The sequence below is a fragment of the Mus pahari genome, chromosome 1 (assembly GCF_900095145.1).
Source record: "Mus pahari chromosome 1, PAHARI_EIJ_v1.1, whole genome shotgun sequence".
NCBI lineage: Eukaryota > Metazoa > Chordata > Mammalia > Rodentia > Muridae > Mus > Mus pahari.
This window is the reverse complement of record NC_034590.1, coordinates 70,049,535-70,059,691: the sequence shown is the minus strand read 5'-3', so window position 1 is coordinate 70,059,691 and position 10,157 is coordinate 70,049,535. Positions and strand designations below refer to the sequence as shown.

General features: G+C 50.8%; 1 protein-coding gene across 1 annotated transcript in view; it reads left to right on the top strand.

Moving 5' to 3' along the window:
- Positions 1 to 6,988, top strand: part of Mogat2 (monoacylglycerol O-acyltransferase 2) — a 20,720-nt gene extending 13,732 nt beyond the window's left edge. The window contains exons 3-6 of the mRNA XM_021217319.1: positions 2,146 to 2,350; positions 2,682 to 2,856; positions 3,594 to 3,793; positions 6,114 to 6,988. Of these exons, the coding sequence (XP_021072978.1) occupies positions 2,146 to 2,350; positions 2,682 to 2,856; positions 3,594 to 3,793; positions 6,114 to 6,268 (735 nt within the window). The 3' untranslated portion in view covers positions 6,269 to 6,988. The remainder of the gene's footprint in view (positions 1 to 2,145; positions 2,351 to 2,681; positions 2,857 to 3,593; positions 3,794 to 6,113) is intronic.
- Positions 6,989 to 10,157: the final 3,169 nt, after the last annotated feature.

The following is a 10,157-nucleotide window of genomic DNA, read 5'->3' as shown; positions in this document are numbered from 1 at the left end:
TCTCTCTCTCTCTCTCTCTCTCTCTCTCTCCCTCTCTCTCTCTCTCTCTCACACACACACAGAGGAGCCACTACTCCCCCATTCTAGGACATACTCATCACCCTGGGTCCCATCCTTGGGAGCATCTCTGAGCATCAGTGTCTGGTGCAGTCATGCTCAGTGGCCGTGCCCTGCATACACTGTCCTGCTCCTGGCTGTTCACTTCACACGTGATCTCAGCTTGTTTCATAATCCTCTCTGGCTGTAGTGTCCCTTGTATGCCTCATTCCCGGTTTGTCCAGACAAGCCCTGTTGGTGGACATCTGTGTGGGGGACAAGTTTCTGATATTAACAAAAACTGGTTCTTCCACGAATGACATTGCTCAGGTGGCGTTTGCCCAAAGTGCAAGCAATTCTGTAGGCTAAACCCCTCAGCAGCTGAGCTACTGGGATGCAATATCCATTCTCTCTTGTTTTGCTTTCATAAATTTCCATTTGTTTTCATAGTGGGGCAGAATTTACATAGAAAGTGTTCCCACGTAAGGAATAAGGAATGACCACCAGCGGTGGGATCCTGGGATAGCGCCTCTACCAATGACAAAAGCCAGAGCTCTGACCCCACTGGGGTTTCCAACATCTCCTAGGTCCCCTCTGCACTAGGGGAGGGGCTAGACTTTGTGTGGGAAGGCAACAGCCCCTCTGCCTGTGGCTCCTGCAATCCTTGCAGGGACCTGTGGTACTCTGGAGGGGTTTGGGGGACCCTGTTTGGTAAGGGCTTTACATAGGTCAAGTCAAGATCAAGGACAGGAGAATTGAGAGCTCTCATGCCTGGATGGGCAGACAGGCTCAGGACCCCGTGTTTACTCCCAGGCTGCTGAGGCCAACTGTGACCCCAGAGGCAGCAAGAAGACTCCTCGGGGAGACTGCTACTGTGTGAGTTTCAGCTTGCTGACAGAATGGCTGTTCACTTGGCAAAGCTTAGTCTGTGGAAAGTACTGCCTCTCTCCCAGGGGGTGCAAAGTCCGTGCTGCTGGTCCTAACAGGAGGCCTCCTGCCCAGGGATCCACCAGGGGGGCTGTGGGCTGCTCATTACTTCCATGACTTTGGCTCCCAGAGCAAGGGGCAAACAGGTTCCTGGCAGAGTGAGAAAGACTGCTCCTACCTATAACATGGCCTCCAGCAGTGATCTTTGGATGTAGATAGCACCCAGGCAGAGCAGTGTGTGTGTGTGTGTGTGTGTGTGTGTGTGTGTGTGTGTATGTGTGTGTCTGTCTGTCTGTCTGTCGTGTGTCTGCCTATCTGTGTCTGTGCATGTCATGGCCCACCAATGGAGATCTGAGAACAACCTGAGAAGTCAGTCCTTGCCTTTCCCCTATTTTGTGACAGTCTCTGTTGTTTCCTTCCTGTACTTTTTTTTTGTTTTTTGCATGAGGTTAAGATGGGGGTGATGCCTGCATCGTGGCGCCCCCACGTGGCCCACATATCCTTCACTTCTGTCTTAGCTACTTTTCTATTGCTATGAAGAGACACCATGGCCAAGGTAACCTATAAAAGGAAATATTTAACGAGGGGCTTGCTCAGCTTCAGAGAGTGAGTCCATGGTCATTACGACAGGAAGCATGGTGGCAAGCCGGCAGAAGTGCTGCTCGAGCAATAGCTGAGAGCTTATCTACAAATTGGAGACAGGGAGAAAGCCAGACTGGGTCTGATGTGGGTTTTTAAAATCTCAAAGCCTGCTTCCAGTGACACACTCCTCCAACAAGGCCATGCCTCTTAATCCTTCCCAAAACAGTTCTGCCAACTATGGACCAAGCATTCAAATATATAAGCCTATAGGAGCTATTCCATTCAAACCATCACAGCTCTTCTTACCCAATAACCAGGAATTCGAGTCTCTTTCTGCCTAAGCCCCTCGGCAGAAGGGACAGGGCCTTCCTGGGTCAGGGCCAAGTGTTCTAACTTCATACATAGGCATCAGGTGAAGAAAGCCAGCACCCAGTCTGTGGGCACCCATGTGTTACCCACTGTCCCACACAGCACCATCTCTGTGGAAGCATCCACTATACTCAGGATTATGAACATCCTGAGACTCAGAGGCCCAGACTGACACAAGCCAGTAGCAGAGGCGGGACCTGCTGTTCATCACCAGTTTGCTGTCTCTTACAGTTGGTCAAGACAGCTGAGCTGGACCCTTCCCGGAACTACATCGCAGGCTTCCACCCTCATGGAGTCCTGGCGGCTGGAGCCTTTCTTAACCTGTGCACTGAAAGCACGGGCTTTACCTCGCTCTTCCCAGGCATCCGCTCCTACTTGATGCTGCTGACTGTGTGGTTCAAGGCCCCCTTCTTCCGAGATTACATCATGTCTGGGGGTGAGTCTCTTTACCCAGCCCCAGGTACTCGGGAGGAAGCTGGGCGGGTAGGAGGATCTGACAGAGGACTGTCAACAGCTCTGTGTTTCTTTCAAGTACTTGTTGAAAAAAAACAGCAGAGGCTAGACCCAAAGAACATCCTGCATTGCTGTTCTGGGAAAGCCCATGAGGGGGTGGGAGAAAGAAGACAATGCAGAGACCCCAGGTGGTGTAAGGTGTTGTTTGGGAAATCATGGCTTCTGTGGACATTGTGATGGTCTTTCTTGGACTGCACCCATCTTCCCAGTTCTGTTCTTCACCCAGTATCTGACCCACCTTGCTCTCTCCCCAGGGCTGGTCTCATCAGAAAAGGTGAGTGCTGATCACATCCTGAGCAGGAAGGGCGGTGGGAACTTGCTCGCCATCATCGTTGGGGGCGCACGGGAGGCACTGGATGCCAGGCCTGGAGCCTACAGGCTGCTGCTGAAGAATCGCAAGGGCTTCATCAGGCTCGCCCTGATGCATGGGTATGGAACTCTGGGGACAACACTGTAGATTCATTGTAGGTTTGTGTTGTGTTGGGGAGACAGCAAGGATGACTGTAGCTTCTATTTTGGTGAGGAGATACTCAGGCCATACAATGAAAATCATGATAAGGTGGCATCTCACAGACAAGTTTCTAGATATGTTTCCCTAAAGGAGCCTGGGGGAATTGGTGGAGCTAGGTGAGAAGGGATGCGTTCCCTATTACTGGTATGAACTCACAGACCTTTGGGAACCTGGAAGAATGAGGGTGGGATCTTACTGCAGAGCTGCTCTCCCAGCATGGGGAGAGGCATCTGAGGAAGTTGAACCAGTTGGCACAAGAAGGAATAAGAAGTAAAAATGTGGGCTGGTGAGATGGCTCAGTGGGTAAGAGCACCCGACTGCTCTTCCGAAGGTCCGGAGTTCAAATCCCAGCGACCACATGGTGGCTCATAACCATCCGTAACAAGATCTTTCTGGAGTGTCTGAAGACAGCTACAGTGTACTTACATATAATAAATAAATAAATCTTTAAAAAAAAAAAAAAGATGTAAAAATGTTCTAGAACATTCTGGTCTACCTGTCATGGTCGCCACACAAGAGACTGGGAGCCTGAAAAGGACCTTGGAAGGTCAGAGAGGGCCAGGGAAGGTCCGCTTCAGCTTCTAACTGCTGAGTCTCTGCTTTTCATCCATGCCTTTCTGGGTTCTAACATATGTCCTCTCCTGTGTCCCTCTAGGGCAGCTCTTGTGCCCATCTTCTCTTTTGGGGAGAACAACCTGTTCAACCAGGTTGAGAACACCCCTGGTACCTGGCTGCGCTGGATCCAGAACCGGCTACAGAAGATCATGGGCATCTCCCTCCCTCTCTTCCACGGCAGAGGTGTCTTCCAGTACAGCTTTGGCCTCATGCCCTTCCGCCAGCCCATCACCACCATAGGTGAGTTGGGCAGAGCAGGATCAGGAACAGGGACTGAGCTAGATGCTCCAAGGGAACCGGAGGATGGGCAAGAGATGTTCCCATCCTCTTGGAACTCACAATCTAAATAGGGATGCACCCCCCAGACAGATAACCCTCCCAGAAGGCGGTCTGGAATAAGAGCTGAACAGACACAAAGGTACTGCTGGCTCTGTACTTATTCTCAAAGAGAAGTTCTAATGGCTGAGTACTCCTTAAAGAGAGAGACTGATGACTGAGGACTTGTTCTCTACGAGAGAGGGCAGGAGACCTGTCAACGTGTCAGATATTACCACATGGGAGCTTGGTTTGTCTTAATAACCTTTCAGGGACTATTATCCCCATCTCATTGTAATGTGAGGCTCGAAGAAGTAAAATAACTTCTAAAAGCTCACATTGCCTTTGACAAACAGAACTAAGGTTGTAACTGGAATCTATCTGACCTTTTGTTAGGTCAGAGAAGGATGGTTTAATTGTGATCCGGGGCTGGGGAGATAGCTCAACCAATAAAGTGTTTGCTGAGCAAGCATGAATTTGACCCCCCCTCCCACCCCCAGTGCCCAATGAAATCTGGAAACAAGGCATGGTGGTGAGTATCTGTAATCCTAGACTGGAGGGACAGAAATAAAATCTCTAGGGCTTGGTGGCTGGCAGTCTACCAGTGGGCAAGCTCCAGGTTTAGTGAGAGACCTTATCTCAAAAATTAGGATGAAGCATAAGGAAAATATTCATCATTGACCTCTGGGCTTCATGTATGCTCACACATGCACATGAACACATAGACACAGGAACCAGAAGGATGTATGCCCACACATGCACATGAACACATAGACATAGGAACCAGAAGGGTGTATGCCCACACATGCACATGAACACACAGACACAGGAACCAGAAGGANTGTATGCCCACACATGCACATGAACACACAGACACAGGAACCAGAAGGAAAGTTTTAAAATGTGTGTGCCGACTAATAATCAATAGACTTTGAATTAGACTCTTGGGGCTCTTTCTGTAAGAAATTAACAGCTTTGGTGTATAGACTTAACACAGTTTTTCAGCTACTTGTATACCTCTTTTGTTTTCTTCTTGGATTTTCATTCTGACATTTGTGGAAGGGACTCCATTTCAACTCTTCCCCATCCACCCATCCACCCACTTGTTAGTTGAGCATGGATTTGGTAATCCTTACATCATGGGCCTCACTGGTTATATGGCAATGTCCTCACATATTTGGATGCTGATGTTGCTGCTGCTGCTGCCTCCAGAGATAGTTCCAAAAGGAGAGAGAACTGCTTTCCTGGCCAGGCAGATTTACAGGTTTTCTGAGAGCCTTCCAGATTCCTCCCTACGACTAGGAAGTGTCGCACATCAGGGCACATGCGAGTGAAGGAAGAAGGGCTTCCTGGGCTGTGGTTCCTCCATTTCTATTCTAGAAGTGCAGGCACCTCCAATTCTGGCACTTTGAACTCTCAGAATCATGGACCCTGGAGGTGTCATGTACAGCTTAGAGGTGACACGAACACCCTGGAGGTGACGTGTGCAGCCTGGATTCATTGTGTGTACCCTGGAGGTGTCCTGTGTGCCCTGGAGGTGATGTGTGAAACATACTGCTTCTACCAGGTTACTTGGATCAATTACTTAACTTTTCTGAGCCTCATTGCATCACCGATCAAGTAGGAATGGTGACAGGTTTTGTGTGCCTGGGATTAAGGGAGAGAATGTATGTAAAGAGCAGGCATATCACCCAGCGTACTGAAAACTGGCTGTTGGTATACTAAGAGTCTGGGAGTGAATGTCCTAAAACCTTGGAGTTCAGTAGTTCTGAGGGTTTGGGAGACAGCTCAGTTGATAATGTGCAAGCAAGGAAAAAAAAGTTTGAAACCCCAGTACCTATGAAAAAAGCCAGGTGTGGTGGCACATGCTTTTAATCCCAACATAGAAGGATCCCTGGGGCTTGCTAGCTGGCCAACCTAACTTAATTAATTAGTTCCAGGCCAATGAAAGACTTGTGTGTCCATAAGTATGGTTGACAGCATCTGAAGAACAATACTAAAGATCAACTTCTGGCTTCCACATGCATATATGTGCACATGAACTTACACTTATACACACACATGGGGTGAGGAAAAGGAGGAAGAAGGGAGGGAGGGAGGGGAGAAGGGAGAAAGGGGGGAAGAGTATCTGAATCAGAGGAGGAGGGAATGGTGGTGGGACACTTTGTGGGATGGCCTGCTCCCAGGGCCCCTGGCACTGCAGTACTGCTCATTTTGGGCCATTGTCCTCCTCTGTCCCTTGCAGTGGGGAAGCCCATCGAGGTGCAGATGACACCACAGCCCTCAGGGGAGGAGGTGGACCGGCTTCACCAGCGCTATATCAAGGAGCTCTGCAAGCTCTTTGAGGAACACAAACTCAAGTTCAATGTCCCTGAGGACCAGCATCTGGAGTTCTGCTAAGTGTCTCCAGCCGGAAGACAGCTGCATCTGAGCGCCTGCAGGAGTGTGGGATCAGGGGGACTTCCACAGCCACCAGACACGCCTAAACCCAGCCACAGCTGCCAGGATGGAAGAGGAGGCAGCTCCTAACCCTGGGATTTGAACCTGCAGCCAAAGCTCTGAGGTCTCCCTGTCCTTGGCCTGTCTACACATCTGTAGAATGGGGGGAAAAGCAGGCAGAGAGTAATTCCTGAGGTCTCTCCCCACAGTTGTAATGTCATTCAGACATGACCAAAGGACAACCAGGGAGAAAGAGAAATTGTTCTTCATCTACCCTTGAGGGGCAGTGAAGAGAAGCCAGCAGACCTCCCTGTGCACGTTGCCTGGATGCTTCTTCTTCCCTCTGAGCTGGAGACGGAAAGCCAAGTCTACCCTGGCACCTACTCTATGTTTCTTCAGATTCTGGGTCCTCTGAGCTATGATGTGGATACCAAAGGAGCCCAGAAGGCAGATGAGGAGGACAGGGGTCAGTCACTGACTATGACCAAGGGTAGGTCTCCTTCCCATATCCTGAGCCTCAGTTTCCCCAGCCTTAACGACCTGGGAGCCACACTGCTCACACCACAGAGGCTCCACCAGAGAGCCTCTTACTCATGCTTTCTAGTGAACTCCAGCCTCTGTCTTGACACAAAAGGGCAGCTCTGTACATGTTACTTCAATAAATGAAAGGAGTCTGTCTTAGCTCCCTTCTTTTTCTCTCTCCAAACTAACAGGGCTCTTAGCTTTGTCACATGGGTCCAACTCACCTCCTCAGGATCTGGGTCCGATTGGGTCTTAGAAGACTATGTCAACTTGGGCTGTGGGGGGCACACGCCTTTAATCCCAGCACTTGGGAAGCTGAGGTAGGGGGATCTCTGAGTTCAAGGCCAGCCTGGTCTACAGAGAGACTTCCAGGAAGGTAGTGCTACACAGAGAAACCCAATGTCAAAAGCCAAACCAAGCCAAACAAACAAACAAACAAACAAAAAAACCCAATGTCAGTCAGTCTCTCTTTCCTGACTAGCCATCCTGGGTGGCTGTGTGTCTCCAATGGGCTGTAAACTCTGGCCAGGAGAAAGCTGGTTTCCTGAATTGTAGATGCTACAACAGCAGCATAAGTACAGGGTGTGGCTGAACTGAAAGCCTGCCTGCCTGCTGCCCGTCTCTAATGGGGAGCAGATCCTCCCGGCAGGAACACTTTCTACAGACACTGGAGAAGGGTGCATTGGATCCTAGTCTTGGCCCCATCTATCTAACTTCAGTGAATGCCTCTAACCCTGTTTTAGGGTCTGACATAAGGATGTGTGTTTGAGGCCACTCCGGTCTACACGGTGAGTTCTAGGACAGCCAGGGCTATGTAGAGAGATCCTGTGTCAAAATAAAATAATCACATCAGAAGGAGAGGGCAGGGTATCAGAGAAGTGAGTGCTGTCTTCTGGCTCAGGGAAGATTTGGAGGAAGAGGTGGTGAACAGGGCCTTAAAGGGCAAGATGGCAGAGAAGATGGCAGTTAGAGGGGGTCATAGCAGTTACCTGCCACAGAGTCAGAGCTACCAAATAGCTGAAGGCAGGAGGAATTGTGTACCCCAGTTCTGAGTTGCCTCAGCTGCTGCAGCTGCATAGGTCGTGTGGGTCATGTGAGGTTGGGATGCTTGTAAACACTGTTGCAGCAGGGCACAGAGCCCGGCTTTCTCCCGACAGCCTCTTTAGCGCTGTGATAGCTGGATTACAAAGGAATGGGGGAGTCCAGGGCTACACAGCCTGCAGTGTCAACTCAACTACACACTGCTCCTGAACGGCCACAAGGCCAGGAATCAGGGATTAGAGCCACTTCTGAGTGTGAAGAGGAGGGCTGCCACATCTCAGAAGGCACTGAAGAGTGTTGGTGGCCATCTTTGTAAACCGTCTACCGAAAATTTAAAACTAAAAGTCTGTGGCAGAATTCCCGCCACCACCCCCATCCCCACCCCCATTTCATGGCCATAATAAAGCTATTGCACCTCAAGGGACCCAGTCAGCCTGGCATATCTGGCCCGTCTCCATTCCCCCCTCTGACACCACTCTCTCTGCTCAAAAGCCTACCATTGCTCTCCACTATGCCAGGCCAAGCTTGTTCTCGGCGGGAACCAGGGGACAATCTGAGATGGCTGTGCCACAGATGCACCAGACACTGTCACCACCCAGAGACAACAGCGCCTAGCTAGTCATCCTCTGACAGGGATGTGAGCAGCTTTGAGGGACTTGTTTGACAAGAGCAGGAACATGTTCTCCGAGCTTCCTTCTTTCCATCAACTTCCTGCTGAACCCTGGTGCTTGAGTGCAGAGGAAGCTGGAGGGACAGCGGGCCTGTGACTGCCTGTATCCAGGCAGGTGTGCTGAGGCTGCTGGATAGGGCTCGGGGAGATCTGTAGGAGACGGATGATGTCTACCTTGAAGCCCAGGGTCAGCTTGCTGGTCACCATGGCCTCCTGTCCTGCTCTGATCCTTGGTTAGCCCTAAGCTTTTGTCCTAGTGAGGACACTCAGGTTACCTCGTGATCTTGTCTGGGCAGTTTCCCTGCCATCACCTTCCTGTTGCCTAACACCTCCTCCTCACCCTCCAGCCTGATTCATCTAATCCAGGGAGCTTCCCAGTGCCTGGGGGTGAGAAGTGCATCCTCCATCTTCCCAGGGCTTCCCTTCCTCTGTCCCCCCCCCCCCAGCAGCCTGCTGTACACTAGGCACCACTAACAGGACCTGATCGACCCTCTCAAGTAAAACCCAAAGTCCATAAACCCACGGTCCTTTTCAGTGCTTGGGATGACGCGCATCTCTCTCTTCCCTTTGGCCTCCGAGGCCCTTTTTCATCTGCCTGTAGGCCCGACTAGCCTCACCTTAACCTCTGCGCGCTGCCCTGCACCTCAGGACACACCCCTGCATGCTTGCTCCAGTTTAGGCACCTTCTGTTCCTTCAGAATGCTCTTTGACCCAGTCAGTGTCACTCACCCCAAGTCACTCCTTGTGTCATACCCCTGTTTACTCTACTCTGTCTTCTTCCCTGAGTCAGGGTGGACATTTAATTCTTAAGCAGAAAGGGTCATGGTCACAAATACATGAGGGCATGAGGGCACTTTCTGTCTCTCACGGATTGGGAACCTGAGAGCTAAGACCTATGCCTAATGTCTACACGCAGAGACAGAGACAGACAGAGATAGAGAGACAGGCAGTCAGACAGAAAGACAGACAGACAGACACACACACACACACATATGCCAACCACACAAGCAGTACCTCAGTCACCCTCCAAGTGAAGTGGGCAAACTGGCCCATTCTGCATTCTGGGTGGGCCTTTTTATTTGGAGGTGGTCAAGATTACTAGCCATCACTACCTATTAAAAATTATTATAATAGTTATCTGCTTTAAGTAACACTTACTGACTCTGAGTTCCTGAGGTGGGCACCTGGAAGTGGCTTAGCTGGTGGCTCTGGCTCAGGGACCTTCTGAGTGGCAGCAAGGCTGCTGACTAGGCCGAACCTTGGGAAGCTTGCACGGGGTCTGCAGGACTCACCTCCACACCCACTCACATGACTTACAAGTGGGAACCTCCATCCGTTCTTTGCCCTGGGGTCTCTCTGTGGCCACCAGTGATGGGGCTTCTCCTAGAAGGAGTGAGTGGGAAGAGAGGGGCCAGCTGCCTCTTGTGACCTCTGAGTCATACAAGCCTATTCTGCCTCAGTCTGATGGCTATGTGTGAGTCACTCTGCTCAGTTCACACCCCCTCCAGGGTAGGAGGAGGGGAAGGAGGTGACAACTGCCACTGTAATGAGACAAGCCCTCAGACTCGCAGTTGGGCTTTCCCCTGACCCCCGTGCTACAGCATGAGGCGGCCTGCC